At 39.8% G+C, this 23,559-nt stretch overlaps 2 protein-coding genes and 1 long non-coding RNA gene across 15 annotated transcripts in view; 1 reads left to right on the top strand and 2 right to left on the bottom strand.

Annotated features, from left to right (window-relative positions):
• The window catches only part of LOC135260616 (uncharacterized), a 127,828-nt gene extending 117,010 nt beyond the window's left edge, over positions 1-10,818 (top strand). Inside the window, exons 11-12 of the mRNA XM_064345985.1 lie at positions 9,521-9,567; positions 9,899-10,818. Of these exons, the coding sequence (XP_064202055.1) occupies positions 9,521-9,567; positions 9,899-10,093 (242 nt within the window). The 3' untranslated portion in view covers positions 10,094-10,818. The remainder of the gene's footprint in view (positions 1-9,520; positions 9,568-9,898) is intronic.
• Positions 1-23,559, bottom strand: part of LOC135260617 (carcinoembryonic antigen-related cell adhesion molecule 3-like) — a 139,243-nt gene that overhangs the window by 95,359 nt on the left and 20,325 nt on the right. For 8 of the 13 annotated variants that reach the window (XM_064345991.1, XM_064345987.1, XM_064345989.1 and 5 more), the window contains 2 exons: positions 19,397-19,714; positions 15,874-16,179 (listed from right to left, as the gene is read on the bottom strand). In XM_064345991.1, coding sequence (XP_064202061.1) covers positions 15,874-16,179; positions 19,397-19,714 — 624 coding nt within the window. Of the gene's footprint in view, positions 1-15,873; positions 16,180-17,038; positions 18,530-19,396; positions 19,715-23,559 lie in introns of those variants that run through there. The other 5 variants (XM_064345998.1, XM_064345997.1, XM_064345993.1 and 2 more) reach the window with 4 other exon arrangements.
• LOC135260627 (uncharacterized) lies at positions 12,952-14,124 on the bottom strand. The gene is made up of 2 exons (XR_010331687.1): positions 13,279-14,124; positions 12,952-13,031 (listed from the first exon to the last, which is right to left on the bottom strand). It is a non-coding gene; the product is annotated as an uncharacterized LOC135260627 (long non-coding RNA).

The raw sequence follows: 23,559 nt of genomic DNA, 5'->3' as shown, positions 1-23,559 counted from the left end.
GTGGTAAAGTGTGTGAGTATGGGATAGAGTGTGTGAGTGTGTGGTGGAGGGTGTGAGCATGTGTTAGTGTGTGTGAGTATGGGGTAGAGTGTGTGAGTGTGTGAGTGTGTGGTCGTGTATATGAGTATGGGGTAGAGTGTGTAAGTGTGAGGTGGAGTGTGTGAGTGTGTGGTGGAGGGTGTGAGTGTGTGGTAGTGTGTGTGAGTACGGGGTAGAGCATGTGAGTGTGCGATGGAGTGTGTGAGTGAGGGGTAGAGTGTGTGAATGTTGTCATGTGAGCTACAGTTGGCTTTTCTGCACCTTTATGCTTGTATTCAACAATTTTATTCAAACATATTTAATTTCTGCCTTACTAAAACTGAAATCTACATTCTCATGCTTTGTTGCTTTTTTAAAGCATATTTATTGGCAACCTCACTGCCTTCAACTTCCACATGTGCTGGAATCCATAAGAAATAACAATTAACCCCATAATTTGAATTCTATATAATGTTTGTAAGATTTCTAACACATTGTCTTTTCTACATTCTGAATATTCATACCTGAGGCTCATCTGCACTGAACAGGAATCAGACCATACAACTACCCTAAGAAGCCTTACTTCCTCTCGCCACTGCTAAGCCAGTAAAATGGCAACTATCTACTCTGTGTATATATAAACTTTAATAGATACTCACTTTAATATTTCATACATATTAGTTTAAATTCTGACAACTGATACTCTAATTCTCTTATTGCTGGTTTTTGACATCTGTATAAATATGGACAAATCCACAATACTCACTTTGTTGGGCAAATTTTCTTCTCTCTGATCTCTATTTCTGTGTCCCGTCCCCCAATAACCCACCAAAAACTGTAATAAGGCTTTGTACAATATACTCTTTGTTGAATGTTGATCACTGTGGCCCTGTAGATTTACCCAATAATATAGCAAAAGCGGAGTTCCTCTTAGGTTTAGAGGTGCTTCTCCCATTTCCAGTTGTAGTGCTGCCATTGGAGCTGTTTTTATTCACCCACTACATAATCTTAATGCCTTGACTACATTTAGTATCTTTAGCCAACGGTCTGCTGCAGATCCATATTCTACACACCCATAATCAAAAACTGATCTGATTAATCCTTTATATATGCTGTAATTGCTGTTCTTTCAGCTCCTCATTCTGTTTCTACTAAACTTCTCATTACATTTAGTACCTTTTTACATTTATCAGTTATATTCTGTACATGAACTGCCCCTGTTAATCTCTCATCAAACCACAAACCTAAATATCTGGAATGTCTGGAATCTTGTCCATATAATCTTAAATTTAATTGATTCCCTATCTTCTTCCTTGTGAAAAAGGCTTTTAGTTTCTGAAAATCTGAAACCCCATTTCAATTACCAATCTTCAATCTTTACAATAGTTTTTTGTAGCTTCTTTACTATGAGGCACATACACTGCCAGGCCAAAAAAAAAAGAAAAGTCACACACTCTAATATTTCGTTGGACTGCCTTTAGCTTTGATTACGGCACACATTTGTCGTGGCATTGTTTCGACAACCTTATGCAACATCACAACATCCGTCCAGAATTGCATGAATTTTTGGCCGAGATCTTGTATTGACGACGGGAGAGTCGAACCACTCCGTAAAGTCTTCTCCAGCACATCCCAAAGACTTTCAATGGGGTTAAGGTCAGGACTCTGTGGTGGCCAATTCATGTGTGGAAATGATTCCTCATGCTCCCAGAGCCACTCTTTCACAATTTGAGCCAGATGAATCTTGGCATTGTCGTCCTGGAATATGCACGTGCCGTCAGGGAAGAAAAAATCAATTTATGGGATAACCTGGTCATTCACTACATTCAGGTACTCAGCTGACTTCATTTTATTGCCACATAACGTTGCTGAGCCTAGACCTGACCCCAGGTCCACCGATCAATGAGAACAATCAAGGGGAGTCATGGGGAGTCATGGGGAGTCACTGTGGGAGTCACTGTAGGGAGTCATTGTTGCCGCCGCCGTCATCAGAGTACTGTCATTGTCATTGATAAAGAGGATGAAATTGAGGTAAGGTGCATCAGGTTTTAATATTTCACAAATAAAAGTGAGTTATGAGTCACTGTCATTCAATTAGTGATTAACGATTCAGTGAGTATTTCCAGATTACATTTGCTATTCCTGTGGCCACACCACCCTGTACCCTTCTCATGGCTAACTGCTGAAGCTATGCAGCCGCACCACCCTGTACCCTTCTCATGGCTAACTGCTGAAGCTAAGCAGCCACACCACCCTATACCCTTCTCATGGCTAACCGCTAGTCTGCCATAACATGCCGTACAGTTACAGCAATTTAAATATGAAATGATGGTGCTGTGTAAATGTAAATTAAATTAAATGAATGAATTAATTAATTAAGTAAAAAGCTGTACAGAGTGTAATTTGTTGTAAAATGGCACATCAGTGTACACTGGTGTTCACTGCTGCGGTAGCTTGTGGGATAAAAATGCTCTCTGCTCCTACACTCTTAAGTCTGGGCAGTCTGTACCAGACCTGGGTCAAATACAAACACGTATTTCTTAGCATCACAAACCTTGCTGTATCAGTACTTAACTTGGATCCAAAAGTTGCTTTCAGGGCTGCTTTCATCTCGTTCTCTCATTAATTTCCAGGTATTACCACTTATCCATGGAGGAGTATTTTTTTGTCTGTGGCTATATTTAACTCTCTTTAGGAAATATTTCATTATAGTTTGGATTGTAAAAAGAAAGGCATAGCTGTCAGATTCCACATCAAAATAAGACAGAATATCGTTCCGTTTAATCCCTTTAATTGCATTTTCAAAGTTGCTCTGTTCTCCCTTAGGCATTCTAAGCTGACCAGGATTTCTTACATCACAGGGACTTCTTGGCTAATTTTCTAACTACAAATATTAAATTATGGTCAGATAGCCCAGTAATCATATTGAATGATTTGACTATTCTCTCTGGCTTATTGCTAAATACCAGGTCAATCTGAGTCTCTGAAGACTGTATTATCTTGTTGGGGCCTTAATTAACTGTGTAAGATCAAGATTTTTTGTTATGCGCTTAAGAGTTTTCCTGTTACATCTGTCTTCCCAATTTATGTTAAAATCCCCCATTAAAATGACTTCTTTCTCAAAATTGCATTCTTTTAACATGCTGTTCAATCGGTCAAAATTGAATTTCCCATTTGAAGTACCCATTGAAACTTTACAGGAATTTCCCCATTTCCCATAAAATTTGTTCACACTGAGCTAATCATGCACCAGTCCGACACAGAGGAAGATACAACTTGTTTTTCTCATTCGCCGCCACAGGTCCATGGTGTCACAGATGCCCCATCCCCGCCCCTAGCCGAAAGCCTGAGTGTGATTCGAACCTGGCTCCAAGACGGCACTTCATAAGTCTTTAACAGGAAGTCACTGCTAACCACTGCTACCCTGCATCAGAAAGGCCTGTGGTTTTGTCTGTACCTACACACTAGGGGAAATTCCTGTTATAAGCTTAGATAATGAACAGTAACTTTGCAATGAGTCACATATTTTCTGGCTTTGGAGAACTTTTTTTGTTTCACTTCTGCTATATTATATTTATGTGGAGTATGGAGGAAGGGGGCAGCTACATGCCCCATTTCAACAAACAGCATTCACAAACAACGTCACACGTCCACACAATGAAGCAAAAAAAATTTTAGTTTTTAGTTTTTTCATCAGATCATAGTTTGTGATAGTTATACGGAAGTTGTAAGCAGAATTAGCAGCTTTAGTTCCTCAGTAGCCCTTCACAGTTTCACACTGCGGAATGGAACCTCTGATCATCATCGTTCTGGCTTTCTCTGCGATCTCAGGTACGGCACCTTTACACACTTTTAGAGTACTCATCTTCTTCATGCTTCTGTATATTTGTATAAATGTATTTACTGGTCCATCAGGGATATTGTATTCAAATACATTCATGACGGGCGCGTGGCGCGTCGTACCGAAATTAACCCGAAGGCCATGTTTTGGGTGAGGTGGCCTTTATTGATGAGACTTTTTAGCGGTGAGACTGGCAGTACAAACTGCACTGTTTTAGGGGTGGTGCTTTACTACAGTAATTTCTTTGATAAAATGTATTATTGGTTTTAAATACTTGACTTGGGGACCACAATTTCATGAATTTTCTGTAAACTCCCTGCGTTTGGAACAATGACTTTTTTTTCTTGACTTGACTTTTCACTCCACAATTTATTTCTAACCAAACAATTCACGTGTGGGTAAAGTGCACATTCTTAACCTTTACTGACGGGTATTTCTTATACATTTTGGTTCCAATATGTAGAAATCACAGCTTTTTTGTGATAGACCCCTCATTTCAGGGCATCGTAACATTTGGGAGAAATGGTGTGATAGGTGTTCCTGATTAGTCCGGTGAATTCAGTTGCTTCCCTAGTGCAGATATAAGTGAGCTTTCAGTATCTAATTTTGAATCTAACCTTTCGATTGTCTTTGGAGTTTGTTGTTGGAATTTGTCAGCATAAGGACCAGAGTTATGACAATGTCAAGGAAGCCATTATTAATATAATATAATATGTAAAATGTAATGTAATATAATGGGGCAAGCTGTGCATTAGGAACTACTTGTGGATCAGATGCAAGAAATGCAATCTGACCCTTTGCATAACCCAGTGGCCCTGTTTGTACGCTCAGTCTGCTTTCAAGTGTAGTTTGAGTATGCAGTTTTTAGTATTTTTTGTGCATATCCTTCTTTCTATTGAGTGCGGAACTTCATATAGTGATTACTGTCATAGGTTATGCCCGTGGTAACCAACCCTGTTCCTGGAGATCTACCATCTCGTAGGCTTTCATTTCAACCATAATTTTGCACACATGATTCTACTAATTAGCAGCTCAAGGAGATCTCTAGCTATTGAATGAGGTGTGCTTTGTTAGGATTGGGGTGGAAACTGACATAATGGATGATCTCGAGGAACAAGGATGGTTATTAGGGGCATAACCTATGACAGTAATCACTTCATGGAGTTCCGCACTCAATAGAAGGAAGGTTATGCACAAAAAGTACTAAAAACTGCTTACTTGAACTACACTTGAAATCAGACTGAGGGTACAAAATAGTTTAAGCGCATCATTTCTTCTTGAAATGTTAAAATGATTATTGCAATGACTTTATGGGTCTGAATGCAGACATTCACAGTTCTGGGGAAAAAATAAAAGAAAATTGAACTTTGGGGCCAAATGACGCCATACAACAGAGAGTGTCATACTGAATTCTGGTTTTTGTAGTTTCCTTTCAATCAGCTGTTAGGTAAAGCCTTAAGAACATAGTGTGTGGATTCCTTAGCCAATCAGTGACTTAAATGAACCACTGGTGCTGAGAACACCCCAAAAACCAACGGACACTGCGGCCCTCCAGGACTGGAGTCAGACACCTGTGCCATACAGCATAATTTGTTTTCCTCCAAAAAATATGTTTTTTTTTTTTCTGATTTGTGTTTTTAATCCATTTCAAGCATGTGTACCAAAAGAATAATTTATCTGAGGTATAGAAAAAACTTTCAGCTGGAAAGGGTAGTGTGCAGGGTTGAGCAGCTCAGGTGTGTTTCAGAGACGTGTGCTTCCTGTTGTGGTGGGGTCATACATCGTGTCAGTTCAGTGCTCGGAAAACAACTTTAAAAGGAAATAAGAAACTGCCATTTTGTGTGTGTGTGTGCATGTGGGTATGAGTGTGTGTACGTGTGGGTAATTCATTGTGGCATTTTACATCTGCCAGCTCACCATTGGACACACTGAACTCTTTTTCTGTACACCAGCCACAAAGCCCCAGTGTTGTAACGAACCCCCTGATATTTCCTGATCATTACAAGATTTGTCTCTTGCTAATTTCTACCGATGCCCCATTGCTCTACTGACAAACTTCTGACAACCTGAATTTGTAGAATAGGTTTTTTTTTTTTTTTTTACTGTGAAGTACATTGTGTAATATAGTATGAAACTGATATTTACATTCTGCCATTAAATGTGGTTTGGCTATACGGTGGTGATTTGTTACTGTATTAGTTTGGATGCTGTAAAATGTGTTATTGTGCAATAATAGCTTGCAAGTGATTTGGATTTAAAGTAAGAGTCTTTCATAAATGTATGATAATAGCTTGTAAAAGTATTGTATTTCATTGTACTGTATAATGTGTGGTGTATATGGTATCTGCTGAACAGAATTTGTTTGCAGTTTTAAAATGAACATTTCTCTGTTTTTTCCAGTTTCCAGAGCTGAGGAGTCTTTGTCTCTGTTTGTGCGTAAGGGGGGCTCTGTTCATCTGAATGTGCAGGGATATGAAGGACTCCGGTTTAACACCCTGTACTGGCGTTTTAATGGCACAGCCATACTAGAATACATTATTAGGTTTAAACATCTGACATTTTATAAAGATTATAACATCAGCACTGAATTTGATCAAAAGAACTTCACTCTGCTGCTGAAGAACGTGCAGGAGAGAGACATTGGGATCTACACAGCAAAGATAACTGATATTGAAGGAAAGGACAGAGATGTTGCTTCCTACAGGCTCACAGTTCAAGGTAGAAATAACACACTGTTTTACAGTCTCTGTGTACAGTACAATCATGAGGGTGCTAAAAAGATATGGGTGGAGAATACATCAATACTAATGCATTTAAATAATGCTGTCATTCTGCAGATAAATGTGATTTCTGAGATTATCATGAGATTGTCATTTGATGATATTTCTCAGATTATTATAAGATTATATGGTTAAATTTGAATATATGGGATTATTATTGCCAATTTAATGTATGAGATTATTATGAGACTATAGGGTGCAATGTGTCACATCTTTGGCCCAGTGGATTGGTTGTTGTTTTGCAGAGGCCCCGCCCACACCCCAGGTGGGAGTGGTGTCACTCTTCTCTGCTGGAGGGTTCTGCAACGTGTCAGTGAACTGCTCTGCTAAAGACACCTGGGCCAGCTACACCTGTGACCACGCCCACTGCACACAGGTAGCAAATACAACCTCACCGACAGGAGTCAACATCATCATCACGGCATCCAATGGGACCATCAACTGCAGCAGCAGTAACCAGGTCGACACAAAGACACAATCAAAATCCATGAAGGACGTCTGTAAGTTTATCTGTCTGTGCATAAAACCTGCAGGTCTGTCTGTGCTCTTCTCTTTCCTTGTGTTCAAATGGAAAACATTCAAAATACTAAACAAACACAGACCATCTTCACAGGTTCAAAACACAAACTGTAGAAAAAATATGGACAATGTGACTGCCTGTGTACGAAAAGAGTTTTGAAACCGCAGAAGTGCAGTTTTTACCGCCATGTTGTATAAACTGGAGCCAGAGACTGCATAGTAGGGGAAAGGTGGGACCCTTATATGGGCCTGAGGTCCGGGCCAGGTCCGGGTCATCCACTGAGCACATGAGACAACCCCCCCCACCCTGAGTGACACACTGTGACACAAACTGTCCCTGATTGGTCGACAAAATATTGAAATATTGTCCAAATGACACAGCTTAATGAATTGACACACGGGGAGACATTAGACCAAAACAAATCACACCTATTGTGACTACATTTTGACCGTATTGCTACTATTGACTTACATTGAAACGGGGGGCTGAAACACCTATACTGGAGCCAGATGCACTGGCGCGAGTGAGCAACGTCTCTCAACAAAACCAGGAAGTGTTCTTAAGAAACAAAGCACAGTCTTGGCCATTTGCCCCAGATGGGGTAAATTTCACCTCATCACCATGGGGTCCTATCTTGTCATGCCAGAACGGGACCATAAAACAGTTCTTCATCCTACTTTTCTTTGGTACACTCCATCACACCCTCATCCCACGAAAACAGAAAGATCCAGGTGGCTCGGAGCAGCCCAACTAAGATATAGTCTGGGATCCTAGAAGCTTCCACCGCTTTGCTTTGGTCCAGAACCGTGTTGCTTTCGTGCAGAACCTTGTTGCTTTCGTGCAGAAAGCATGTTGCTTTGGTCCAGGTCTGTGTTGCTTTCGTGCAGAAAGCATGTTGCTTTGGTGCAGAACCGTGTTGCTTTCGTGCAGAAGTTTAAGTGTATTTTCAGTTATCATACCAGAATGTAATTGGTCCTCAGTAGGGTCTATTCATTTCATGGCATGAGAGTGTCATTTAGTCAATCTATCTCTAGATTTTCAATTTGCTAGAGATATTATGCCAAAACAGTTGAATTGAGTTGATTAGAGCTTTTGTGAAAAATAGTCATATATTCAGGAAACACATTTTGAGAGAAATTGAGAAACTGTAAAATGTAGCCTGACATGTTCAACTGAAGTGTTCCACTTCACAGGTGTGAATGTCAAAAGGAATTTTTCACAGAAAGGTTGTTTTTTTCCGAGTGTCTTTAGTGACGCCCCCTCCCAGCCCCTTCGACTGCATGGTAGGGTTGCGGTTGCCAGTTTCAGAATTTGTCAAAACTGCATGTCGCGGACACATAGTGGGGGGGGGGATTATGAGGGAATGCTGTGGGGTCTGATCACAAACTGGGGGGGTGGGGGGTGGAGGGTGGGGTGAATGTAACAGTGCAGAGGGAAGATGGAATTCATTACAAACTAGCGGTTAAATTTCAATCAAGTACTCAGACTGGACATTTACAATGTTTGCTTGGTACCACAAACCGGACTTGTTCAAACAATTTGAAAACTGGACATTTCTAATCCACCTGGCTACCCGACCCCACAGTTTGGGAACCCCTAATGGAGTAGGGGAGGATGAGGGGGTACATTGTGGAGTCATTGTTGCCGCCGCCGCCGTCATCAGCATTACTGTCTTTGTCATTTATAAAAAGAGGAGGAAATCTGGAGGTAAGGCGCATCAGGTTTTAATATTTCACAAATAAAAGTGAGTTATGAGTCATTGTCATTCACTGAGTGATTAATGATTCAGTGAGTATTTCCAGATTACATTTGCTATTCCGGTGGCCACGCCACCCTGTACCCTTCTCATGGCTAACTGCTGAAGCTATGCAGCCATACCACCCTGTACCCCTCTCATGGCTAACTGCTAGTCTGCCATAACATGCCGTACAGTTACAGCAATTTAAATATGAAATGATGGTGTTGTGTAAATGTAAATTAAATTAAATGAATGAATGAATTAATAAAGTAAACAGCTGTACAGAGTGTAATTTGTTGTAAAATGGCACATCAGTGTCCACTGGTGTTCACTGCTGCTGTAGCTTGTGGGATAAAAATGCTCTCTGCTCCTACACTCTTAAGCCTGAGCAGTCTGTACCAGAGCTGGGTCAAATACAAACACGTATTTGTATTTGTATTTGTATTTGTATTTGAAAATGTATGTAAATACATATTTGAAGTATTTTAAAATACATTTACACATGAAGTGATGTTGTTAATTCTAAAAATGGCTGCCCCTTACTGAGAACATTTCTTTCATTGAACCCTGATAAATTCTGCTGTTGAACCCAGTGAAGTATTAACTATATTTGAATTTCACAGAGTCCCAGATACAGGAAAAGTGCAACACTGAATATGCTTCTGTTGAGGTACAATTATTCCTATCAATCTTATAAATCTGTTACAGTTTTTTTTACACACATATATATATATATATATACACCAAGCCCTAAATGATGATGGTAAATGGTAAATGGACTGCATTTATATAGCGCTTTTATCCAAAGCGCTTTACAATTGATGCCTCTCATTCGCCAGAGCAGTTAGAGGTTAGGGGTTAGGTGTCTTGCTCAAGGACATTTCGACATGCCCAGGGCGGGGTTTGAACCGGCAACCCTCCGACTGCCAGACAATCGGTCTTACCTCCTGAGCTATATCGATAATGATAACTGTTCTGTCCCTGTCTCTGTTCATCCGTAGGGCCCGGCTGTGGTGCTCAGTAATACAAGCACGGAAGTAACCGTGTATGAAACAGTCACCACTGCAAAGCCAGAGCACCACCCAAAAGTGAGCACAGTCTATGACACGTTGGGACCAGCAGGAGATCCTCCAACAAAACCTGAGTCCATATATGCCACCGTGAATAAGGGTGCACCTCAACCCTTAGAACAGTAGACTATCTGGGCCGTCTGGGTAGTGTAGAGGTATAAGCACTCTACCTCTGACTACTGCCGCAGAGACCCGGTGCTTCCGGCTTGGTCAGACGTTCCTACAAACACAATTGGCAGTGTTCGCGGGTGGGAAGCCGGTGAGGGCATGAGTCCTGATCGTTGCATTAGCTACTCCTACTGGTTAGTCGGGGCACCTGTTCAGCAGGGAGGGGATCTGGGAGAGATAGCGTGAACCTCTGCATGCGTTACGCTCTCCCAGTGAAACTCCTTGCTGTCAGGTGAAAAGAAGCAGCTGGTAAATGGATGGTAAATGGACTGCATTTATATAGCGCTTTTATCCAAAGCGCTTTACAATTGATGCCTCTCATTCGCCAGAGTAGTTAGGGGTTAGGTGTCTTGCTCAAGGACACTTCGACACGCCCAGGGCGGGGTTTGAACCAGCAACCCTCCGACTGCCAGACAATCGGTCTTATCTCCTGAGCTATGTCGCCCGGCTGGTGACTCCACATGTATCGGAGGCTGGCATGTGGTAGTCTACACCCTGCCCAGACCAACAGAGGATAGCGCATCGACCAGGACTGTGATACACATGGGGAATTGGTATAACGACTAAATTGGGGAGAAAATGTCAAAAAAAGAAGAGTAGACTTTCTGGAATGTTTTTTTTTTTTTAATTCTAAATTGGAGTTCTAGAACTTCATTGCTTTCAATTAAAGGCAGCTATTGTTACACCAGCATCCAAATGTTCAGTCACAAGCATTCCAATAACATATTTGTGATCTTGCACCTTAATGGGTTAATAAGATTCTATTAATTCATGCTGCTGATCTTCCAGTGCTGTGATTGGTCCAAAACATTTAGCACAAAGAATCCAATGACCCAAATGTCTCACATAATTGTTCTGTTGCAAACTGTTCACCGTGGAGTCTCTCAGCAATGCTTTCCTTCATGCACCTGCCACACAGCCCCCTTCTATGGAGGGATATTGTTGACTTGTGAGTATTTATTTTTAATTTTTTTGCATTTTATTGTGGAACATTTAAGCTGTGGAACATTTCGGCTGTGGAACATTTTGACTGTGGAACATTTCAGCTGTGGAACATTTTGACTGGAACATTTTGGCTGTGGAACATTTTGGCTGTGGAACATTTAGGCTGTGGAACATTTCGGCTGTGGAACATTTCGGCTGTGGAACTCTTGAGCCGTTTCAGAGTGACAGCTGTCCTCACAGTGCTTTTTTTAGCGTGTGTATTCTGCACCGCCGGCTCGGTTTTGAGTGACCTGCCAGATCCACACGGGTCTTGGTGAGGGGCACCAAAATCAGGGTCACCCCATCCTGTAGGTGAGATACAAACTGCGCGTTGGGCCCTGCCTTCCTTGAAAAGAGCCCCTTATTGGCTTAAAGACCACGCGGAGAAAGAGAAACAGCACTTAGTCACAATCTTCCGCCTTGCCATCTTTATTATAAAATTATGCTTTTTTATCATTTTTTTTTAGTCATTTTTATTTAGGTCAGAAACAGCCCTGGCTGGAATCTGTTAAAAAAAAAAAAGAAAAGTGTGGGGTCAACATATTTCTTTTAGCCCTGATTTTCCCAATCCGAACGCAACCAAACTTCTCGATCTCCCGCCGCAACTTCTCATGCTGATGTCAGGAGGAGATGCAAGTCATGATGCAAGTCATGTGACTCCTCCGATTCATGCTGAGTCAGCGGCCTCTTACCAATCCCTTCTCAAGGTCCAGTTTTACTGACTTGCCTTTTACAATGTATGATCTGTATTTTCACTTCTGTTTTATCCATTTTTATCTACTTACATTGTTGTCTGTCTTTTTGATGTTTTAATAATTTTACCTTTTTTAAAGTCTTTTTGTGTTTTTTTTACTGTTGTAAATCTGTTTGCACTGTATGCTTGAAAAGTGCCATACAAATAAGTTATTTTTTTTATCATTATGATTATTATTATCCATCCATTCCTTAACTACAGTAACTACATTCCTTAACTTCCTTATCCACAGTAATAATAATAATAATAATAATAATAATAATAATAATAATAATAATAAATTATTATTATTATTAGCTGTAGTAGTAGCAGTAGTAATAGAATTAACCATTATTAATGAAATTAATAGTATTAATGTTATTTAAAAATGAGTTGAGCACCTTGTATTTGGTGAAAAATAGTTTTTGCCATATAGCAACAACCTGTGTGATCTTCAGGAAGCAGTTTGTTAAATTCTGACCACTTAAATCAGGTACAAGCTCTAGAAGCCTGCCTGCATAACATTGGCTAAAACTTCTTAAAAATCTTTCAACAAATCAGAACAAAACAAACCAAATTACAGATTACAACCAGGTACCTGAATTACTAATGCAGTGTGTGGAATACTCTGTACAATTTGTGTGACTCACCAAAGTTTTTTTTATTTATTAATCTTCTATAAGAAGAAGGGAATGGGTAGTGTTCGGAGGTTCAAAAGCGCACTGACAAGGGTACCACCAAGCTACTACAAGTAGCCCCTAAATCCCGAAGGGCTAAACAGAGGGAAGGGATAAAAAGACATAATGGAAATAATAGTAGCGAAGCCGATCTCCGACAAACGCTAAACCGAGAACCCAAACACTGGTACTTAAATAATAAAGGTCCCGGAAGTCCCAACGGGAAACCCTTAGACTTAAGGTTTAACAGAGAATACAGCTGAGTGACAAACACTCAGCTAAAATAAATAATCTGAGTGCAACTCAGAAAAACCCAAAAGAAATACAAGACCAGGACAACGTCCCAAATACCCCAGCTCGCAGAGCTGCAAAATAATAAAGAACCTTTTATTTTTTCTAGAGCGCTGAACTGCGCTTCACACCTACGCTGAATTTACCAGACAAGCAACCTAACACATAAAGCTCACACAGAGCACCTGTCCCACCGTCCTATTACCTGGCTCTGGTCTTAGTGATAGCGACACAGACACGACCAACCCTGTCGTGAACCGGTGAGCCCAATCAGGACTCAGGGTGCTCCCCTGGTGGCCACACCCAGCCACTGCACCCTGAAACCATGACATCTTCATTTATGAACATTATAATACAACATGCCATTTGCCCCAAATGTGAATGGCAAAGGTTTGTAATTATTGCGCTCATTTTTTTCATCCTCAAACGTTGATTCTTTTTTAATATATTTTATTAACTATATTAAAACGGTGAGGATTTTATGGTTGGAGAGCGGCAAAAAGGTTCTTTTTCAGACTACACAATCACTTGATAATTTAAAAAAAAGCTTCCTCTTCTAGCATGGGTCTTCCGAAAACATTCAGGACACACCTCTTCCTGTTTCATGTATTTTTCAGTCTTAGAGAACTGAAAGGCTTCATTGAGTGAATACAAAATATGCCCTTAAAATGGGTACCTGTGTTTAATTGAATATAGGGGTTGATCACAAAAACTAAGGTTTAGTGGAAGTGCATGTGCCCTAAAACTTATTCAGTATTTATTCCATATTTATTGCATGATATTGAACCTAAAATTTCGCAATTTCATTTGAATTATATTTTCTTTGTGTTTCTTTACCATTACAATACTATCTCATGTTTTCCTTTAATTGAATGCCCATTAAGGATTCATGAGAGCAAAAGTATGATGACTTCCAAATAAGAAAACTTTATTGTTCATCAGATGATGGAAAATCATCTTTGGCTCAAGTGGATGAAAAGCTAATCATCCAAAAACACATTAAAATCCAAAAACACATAAATTAAGATTAAAAAACAAAAAGCTTGAAACAAAAAACATAAAAAATACAGTTCACGTGGCAGCTAAAAATTATTGCAATTAATCACAGCAAAACTAGTTCATCTTCAGTTTTTGATACAAACACACACACGCGCACGCACTCACACACAACACACACACATGCACACGTATGCACGCACACACATGCATGCACGCACACACACGCATGCACACATGCACACACACTTACATACACACGCACACGCACAAACACATACACACACACACAGTTATTTCAGATATTAATTCTCAGTCCTCACTGATCTCTGAAAAAAACAACATAAATAAATATATTAAACTTCAGAACAGCATCTAAAATTCACAAACAATACAGCGTGCATTAGAGTGTGTGAGTGAGGGGTAAAATGTGTAAATGAGTGGAAGAGTGTGTGGTGGAGGGTGTGAGTATGTGGTAGTGTGTGTGAGTATGGGATACAGTGTGTGGTACAGTGTGTGAGTGTGTGATGGGAGGTGTGAGTGTGTGGTAGTGTGTGTGAGTATGGGGTACAGTGTGAGTGTGTGGTAGTGTGGTCGTGTGTGAGTATGGGGTAGAGTGTGTGAGTGTGAGGTAGAGTGAGTGAGTGTGTGGTAGAGTGTGTGAGTGTGTGGTAAAGTGTGTGAGTGAGGGGTAGAGTGTGTGAGTGTGTGGTAAAGTGTGTGAGTGAGGGGTAGAGTGTGTGAGTGTGTGTGAGTGAGGGGTAGAGTGTGTGAGTGTGTGGTGGAGGGTGTGAGTGTGTGGTAGTGTGTGTGAGTATGTGAGTTTGTTTGTATGCTCATTAAAGAGGTCACTGAGTGTGTCAGATTCAAGCTCACTGCTAATGAGAGGTGTAAACACAGGAATGACCATGACTGACCTGCAGCACCTCTCTCTGGCATTACCTGCGATGACAGCTGAAACCATGGCAACCAGACCCAGGGAGAACAGCACTGACTTTAGCGCACACAGCGAGAGGCCAGGAGATGGTGTTACTGGAGGAACTGGACCTACAGGAAATAAACAACATTACACAGGGCCCCACAGAGACAACTAGTCTTACACACAAACACACATACATACACCAAAACACACACACACACACACACACACACATGTGTATTTGTGCATACACACATTCAAACACACACACACCTACATACACTGTCACATGCTCATGCACACACTCATTTCATACACTCTCAAACACTTGTACACACAAATATATTCATATACACTCACCACAGACAACACACACACACACACACTTGCAAGCAGGAAAAGTTACAAGGAATGAACACCTAAACAATATCTCATGGCGAACACTACTGCCTGCACCTTAAATGTACATGAACAACTCACAGAATCACAGATGCCAGACAAACATATAAACATGTCAGACTGAAATATAGACACAGACAGACTTTCAGACTTTATCCACAGACAGACAAACTTACAGACGTCCTTCATGGATTTTGATTGTGTCTTTGTGTCGACCTGGTTACTGCTGTTGCAGTGGATGGTCCCATTGGTTGCCATGACGATGATATTGACTCCTGTCTGCAAGGTTGTATTTGCTACCTGTGTGCAGTGGGCGTGGTCACAGGTGTAGCTGGCCCAGGTGTCTTTAGCAGAGCAGTTCACTGACACCATACAGAACCCTCCAGCAGAGGAGAATAACCCCACTCCCACCTGGGGTGTGGGCGGGGCCTCTGCAAAACAACAACCAATCCAATGGGCCAAAGATGTGACACATTGCACCCTATAGTCTCATAATAATCTCATACATTTAATTGGCAATAATAATCCCATATATTCAAATTTAACCATATAATCTTATAATAATCTGAGAAATATCATCAAGTGATATAATCTCATGATAATCTCAGAAATCACATTTATCTGCAGAATGACAGCATTATTTAAATGCATAGTATTGATGTATTCTCCACCCATATCTTTTTAGCACCCTTATGATTGCATTGTACACAGAGACTGTAAAACTGTGTGTTATTTCTACCTTGAACTGTAAGCCTGTAGGAAGCAACATCTCTCTTCTCTCCTTCATCATCAATTATCACTGCTGTGTAGATCCCACTGTCTCTCTCCTGCACGTTCTTCAGCAGCAGAGTGAAGTTCTTTTGATCAAATACGGTCCTGATATTATAATCTTCATAAAATTTCAGATGTTTAAACTTTATATTGTATTGTAGTATGGCTGTGGAGCTAAAATACCAGAACAGGGTTTTATTCTGGAGTTTTTCCTGCACATCCAGATGAACAGAGCCCCCCTTACGCACAAACAAAGACTCCTCAGCTCTGGAAACTGGAAAAAACAGAGAAATGTTCATTTTAAAACTTCAAAACAAATTCTGTTCAGCAGATACCATGTACACCACACATTATACAGTACAATGAAATACAATACTTTTACAAGCTATTATCATACATTTATGAAAGACTTTCTTACTTTAAATCCAAATCACTTGCAAGCTATTATTGCACAACAACACATTTTATAGCATCCAAACCAATACAGTAACAAATCACCATTGTATATCCGAACCACATTTAATTGCAGAATGTGTAATACAGTATGAAACTGATATTTGCAATGTACTTCACAGTAAAAAAAATAATAACCATCAGCCTAGTGTATCATTTATGATTTCTGTATTTTTGTGCTGAAAAATGTGACATTTAAACCTATTCTACAAATTTTCAGGTTGTCAGAAGTTTGTCAGTAGAGCAATGGGGCATCGGTAGAAATTAGCAAGAGACAAATCCTGTAATTATCAGGAAATATCAGGGGGTTCGTTACAACACTGGGGCTTTGTGGCTGGTGTACAGAAAAAGAGTTCAGTGTGTCTAATGGTGAGCTGGCAAATGTAAAATGCCACAATGAATTACCCACACGCACACACGTTCACACACTCATACCCACATGCACACACGCACACACACTCATACCAACACATATGCAAATTTAATCATATAATCTTATAATAATCTGAGAAATATCATCAAGTGATATAATCTCATGATAATCTCAGAAATCACATTTATCTGCAGAATGACAGCATTATTTAAATGCATTAGTATTGATGTATTCTCCACCCATATCTTTTTAGCACCCTTATGATTGCATTGTACACAGAGACTGTAAAACAGTGTGTTATTTCTACCTTGAACTGTAAGCCTGTAGGAAGCAACATCTCTCTTCTCTCCTTCATCATCAATTATCCTTGCTGTGTAGATCCCACTGTCTCTCTCCTGCACGTTCTTTAGCAGCAGAGTGAAGTTCTTTTGATCAAATATGGTCCTGATCTTATAATCTTCATAAAATTTCAGATGTTTAAACTTTATATTGTATTGTAGTATGGCTGTGGAGTTAAAATACCAGAACAGGGTTTTATTCTGGAGTTTTTCCTGCACATCCAGACGAACAGAGCCCCCCTTACGCACAAACAGAGACAAAGACTCCTCAGCTCTGGAAACTGGAAAAAACAGAGAAATGTTCATTTTAATACTTCAAAACAAATTCTGTTCAGCAGATACCATATACACCACACATTATACAGTACAATGAAATACAATACTTTTACAAGCTATTATCATACATTTATGAAAGACTTTCTTACTTTAAATCCAAATCACTTGCAAGCTATTATTGCACAATAACACATTTTATAGCATCCAAACTAATACAGTAACAAATCACCATTGTATATCCGAACCACATTTAATGGCAGAATGTGTAATACAGTATGAAACTGATATTTGCAATGTACTTCACAGTAAAAAAAATAATAACCATCAGCCTAGTGTATCATTTATGATTTCTGTCTTTTTGTGCTGAAAAATGTGACATTTAAACCTATTCTACAAATTTTCAGGTTGTCAGACGTTTGTCAGTAGAGCAATGGGGCATCGGTAGAAATTAGCAAGAGACAAATCCTGTAATTATCAGGAAATATCAGGGGGTTCGTTACAACACTGGGGCTTTGTGGCTGGTGTACAGAAAAAGAGTTCAGTGTGTCTAATGGTGAGCTGGCAGATGTAAAATGCCACAATGAATTACCCACACGCACACACGTTCACACACTCATACCCACATGCACACACGCACACACGCACACACACTCATACCAACACATATGCAAATTTAATCATATAATCTTATAATAATCTGAAAAATATCATCAAGTGATATAATCTCATGATAATCTCAGAAATCACATTTATCTACAGAATGACAGCATTATTTAAATGCATTAGTATTGATGTATTCTCCACCCATATCTTTTTAGCACCCTTATGATTGCATTGTACACAGAGACTGTAAAACAGTATGTTATTTCTACCTTGAACTGTAAGCCTGTAGGAAGCAACATCTCTCTTCTCTCCTTCATCATCAATTATCCTTGCTGTGTAGATCCCACTGTCTCTCTCTTGCACGTTCTTCAGCAGCAGAGTGAAGTTCTTTTGATCAAATATGGTCCTGATCTTATAATCTTCATAAAATTTCAGATGTTTAAACTTTATATTGTATTGTAGTATGGCTGTGGAGTTAAAATACCAGAACAGGGTTTTATTCTGGAGTTTTTCCTGCACATCCAGACGAACAGAGCCCCCCTTACGCACAAACAGAGACAAAGACTCCTCAGCTCTGGAAACTGGAAAAAACAGAGAAATGTTCATTTTAATACTTCAAAACAAATTCTGTTCAGCAGATACCATATACACCACACATTATACAGTACAATGAAATACAATACTTTCACAAGCTATTATCATACATTTATGAAAGACTTTCTTACTTTAAATCCAAATCACTTGCAAGCTATTATTGCACAATAACACATTTTATAGCATCCAAACTAATACAGTAACAAATCACCATTGTATATCCGAACCACATTTAATGGCAGAATGTGTAATACAGTATGAAACTGATATTTGCAATGTACTTCACAGTAAAAAAAATAATAACCATCAGCCTAGTGAATCATTTATGATTTCTGTCTTTTTGTGCTGAAAAATGTGACATTTAAACCTATTCTACAAATTTTCAGGTTGTCAGACGTTTGTCAGTAGAGCAATGGGGCATTGGTAGAAATTAGCAAGAGACAAATCCTGTAATTATCAGGAAATATCAGGGGGTTCGTTACAACACTGGGGCTTTGTGGCTGGTGTACAGAAAAAGAGTTCAGTGTGTCTAATGGTGAGCTGGCAGATGTAAAATGCCACAATGAATTACCCACACGCACACACGTTCACACACTCATACCCACATGCACACACGCACACACGCACACACACTCATACAAACACATATGCAAATTTAATCATATAATCTTATAATAATCTGAGAAATATCATCAAGTGATATAATCTCATGATAATCTCAGAAATCACATTTATCTGCAGAATGACAGCATTATTTAAATGCATTAGTATTTATGTATTCTCCACCCATATCTTTACTGGACCCTTATGATTGTATTGTACACAGAGACTGTAAAACAGTGTGTTATTTCTACCTTGAACTGTGAGCCTGTAGGAAGCAACATCTCTCGGCTGTCCTTCAATATCAGTTATCTTTGCTGTGTAGATCCCACTGTCTCTCTCCTGCACGTTCTTCAGCAGCAGAGTGAAGTTCTTTTGATCAAATTCGGTCCTGATCTTATAATCTTTATAAAATGTCAGATCTTTAAACTTGATCAAGTATTGTAGTATGGCTGTGGAGTTAAAACGCCAGAACAGGGCTTCATTCCGGAGTTTTTCATATCCCTGCACATCCAGACGAACAGAGCCCCCCTTACGCACAAACAGAGACAAAGACTCCTCAGCTCTGGAAACTGGAAAAAACAGAGAAATGTTCATTTTAATACTTCAAAACAAATTCTGTTCAGCAGATACCATATACACCACACATTATACAGTACAATGAAATACAATACTTTCACAAGCTATTATCATACATTTATGAAAGACTTTCTTACTTTAAATCCAAATCACTTGCAAGCTATTATTGCACAATAACACATTTTATAGCATCCAAACTAATACAGTAACAAATCACCATTGTATATCCGAACCACATTTAATGGCAGAATGTGTAATACAGTATGAAACTGATATTTGCAATGTACTTCACAGTAAAAAAAATAATAACCATCAGCCTAATGTATAATTTATGATTTCTGTCTTTTTGTGCTGAAAAATGTGACATTTAAACCTATTCTACAAATTTTCAGGTTGTCAGACGTTTGTCAGTAGAGCAATGGGGCATTGGTAGAAATTAGCAAGAGACAAATCCTGTAATTATCAGGAAATATCAGGGGGTTCGTTACAACACTGGGGCTTTGTGGCTGGTGTACAGAAAAAGAGTTCAGTGTGTCTAATGGTGAGCTGGCAGATGTAAAATGCCACAATGAATTACCCACACGCACACACGTTCACACACTCATACCCACATGCACACACGCACACACACTCATACCAACACATATGCAAATTTATGATAAGTGATATAATCTCATGATAATCTCAGAAATCACATTTATCTACAGATTGACAGCATTATTTAAATGCATTAGTATCGATGTATTCTCCACCCATATCTTTTTAGCACCCTTATGATTGCATTGTACACAGAGACCTTAAAACAGTGTGTTATTTCTACCTTGAACTGTGAGCCTGTAGGTGTAATGGTTTGGGGAGGGAGGATAGGACTGCACGCAAACAAATATTCAGAATATAAGAGGGGCTCTTTACCACTAGGTCTCGTGAGAGACAGGGATGGGAAATAAACAAACAAAAAGAAGTAAGATAAATGAACAGAAAATTCAACCTCACTCTGAGGTAAGGTAAGATAGGAGCAAAACAAAGGAGGCTGACTGATGGTAGAGTGAATCAAGTCACCAGAAACCCACTATCAGTATAACAGCTAACTCAAACTTGCTCTAAACTATACCAACTTAACAAGTCTTCTTCTCCTCTCTTCTCTTCTCTTCTCTTCTCTTCTCTTCTCTTCTCTTCTCTTCTCTTCTCTTCTCTTCTCTTCTCTTCTCTTTCTCTTCTCTTCTCTTCTCTTCTCTTCTCTTCTCTTCTCTTCTCTTCTCTTCTTAAATACTAAGCACCTTACCGGCTCTTTGCGCAATGAGAATTAGACGCGAAAGCAACAAGCTGTTCTTAGAGGGGAGTTATACAGAATGACACCAGATGGAACTAATTGACCGTAATTAGGACTCCACCAATAAGCTGAGTAGTAGGAAGAATGCTGCACATGCATCAACTGAATACTCGTGCTCGTTTGCTGAATAGCTCTCGAAATGAGTAGCCGAGTAGCCTGGATAGCACAATATCTTTTGGCTGTCCCTCTTCAGTTATCAATGCTGTGTAGATCCCACCGTCTCTCTCCTGCACATTCTTCAGCAGCAGAGTGAAGTTCTTTTGATCAAATTCTGCCCTGATTTCATAATCATAATCCCCGTGGCGGGGGATGGGGGTTTGTCAGTGTGTTCACAGACCGGGGAATTAGCGCAAGAGCAATAGCATCAAAACAGCTATCCTTGCACTCTTGCAGCATCATACTCCAGTTAGAGCACTAAGGTCGGCCAACCACATGCTCTTGGATGTTCCGAGATCCAGGCACAAAAATAGAGGTGACCAAGCCTTTGCACTAGCTGCCCCTAATCTCTGGAACAGCCCTACCTTTTCATATAAGAACTGCTCAGACCCTAGAGTCTTTTAAGTCGCTGCTGAAGACCCACCTCTTCTCGTTGGCATTCAATTTCAGTTGAGCTTGTCACCTTGTTGTTATCTTCGATATAATTCTTTTATTACCATGTTTATTGTTTCCTTTTATTCAAATTTTTTATTACTTTTATATTTGTTTTTGGTATTTTGAGTCTGTTCAAGCACTTTGTTCAACTGTGGTTGTTGTAAATGTGCTATATAAATAAACTTTGACTTGACGTGCCCTCTGAATACTGCACAATTTAAACGGCTTTCAATGAAATAAAATAAAAACATTTGAAACCTGTGTTGTGTTGCCCATCCCCAGATGTGGCCCAAAATGGCCGCATAAACCGTTTATGCCAGCAGTTGACTCTGGTCACGGGATGCACAAACACTGAGTAAGTACTGGAGCAGCCTGTTGAGCTCCTGGAGCTGACCGAATTTCAGAATGTCCCATAACTTCAACAAGAGGATTAAGCCCAGCACCAAAAATTCCTGCTCATGTATAGCCGCGTTTCCACCAAAATTACCCGGAACTTTCAGTCCCAGGAACTACTTTACCAGGAACTAAAAGGTTCCTTCAGCCAATGGTTGTCTGCCTGGTTTCCACCGGGGTCTAAAGTCCCGCGAAGATTAGGCAAATTAGCCCACTGACGTTGTCGTCGGTCCATCTGTCATATGATTTCTTCTGTAACCCCATACTACCACCGAAGTAGCCTACATTATTTTCTAATAACCGGGACAGCCCGGAGGGGTTTATTCCACTTATATACAACGGGTTACCAACAATTACTATATTTTTGGTTACTTTTGTATTTATTGATTTTCATATATCCTCTCAAACACATTCATTAACAGCAGAAAACATGCACACGTTGTAAACAATTTGCTGTTTTATTACTTTCTCGTCGTCAATTCCATATAGGCTAATCGCAAAATGACAAGAATAGAACGAAAACTCGGACTTGCGTGAAAATGTAAATTAGTAGTGGTACAGCCACCGTTTGCTTTCCTTCGAAGTTACTGCTAGCTGAGCAGTGAAGTGTGCCCTCCAGATGCGAACCATGCACCATAAATGAGTCCATAGTCTCCCTGGTCTTTTCGTGGAATTGAAAAATGGCAGTAAAATTGAGTAAAATTACGGCAGTCTGAAAAAGCTAAAGGGAAGATTACTAGAATTAACCTGTTATTTTACCCGGATAAAAAGTGCGGAAGGTGATTTCCAGTTTGCTTGTACTGTATCACCAATGTTAATTATGCAGAACTACCGCATACCTCACATAACTGTATCAAACGTTTTGAGTCAATTACAACGGGCTAACAAAGAAAATCCGGAAGAAAATATTCAGCAACCGAATTAATCCGTTTGAATGTTTTGGTAGCCTACGTAATATGCTGTCCCAGCACGAATGCGTAGCATTTTATAAAACGAATACTAAAGCAAGAAAAGAACAGAAGAGCACACGTTATAATTCCAAGACGTTGACAGGCTATAACCAAAAGTAGGCTACTGCGCCGCATAACATACAAGTTTGATTTGAAGTTATTATGAAAATAAATTGGTTTGCCGCTGCATATTTTCAAACATGGCGGGTAATGGCGGAAAATAAATACAACACAAATGCTACGAGTACTCGACCAATCAGAAATGTTCAGCGCTGCAAGCTCCACCCAAAAGGTTCCTGTACTTTCGGAAAGTACTACCCCCCGAGAAGGAACGTTTTGGGGGGTAAAACAAAGCCCCCAGAACTAAATTTAGACCCTAGTTCCTGCGGTGGAAACGCACTGAGTTCCTCAAAAGGTTCCTAGTTCCGGGGTATAGTTCCTGCGGTGGAAACGCGGCTTATGTTTACAAAGTATAAAATGCCTACCTTCTAAAAGTGCCTATAGATGGAAATCAGAAGTATGTAAGGAAATGTTGCTTTGCAGGTGAAAAAGATGACAAAGAGGTTTGAACCAC

This window comes from Anguilla rostrata, chromosome 8 (genome assembly GCF_018555375.3).
Source record: "Anguilla rostrata isolate EN2019 chromosome 8, ASM1855537v3, whole genome shotgun sequence".
Lineage (NCBI taxonomy): Eukaryota > Metazoa > Chordata > Actinopteri > Anguilliformes > Anguillidae > Anguilla > Anguilla rostrata.
Note: the sequence above shows the minus strand (reverse complement) of the source record. Positions and strands in the feature narration are given on the sequence as shown.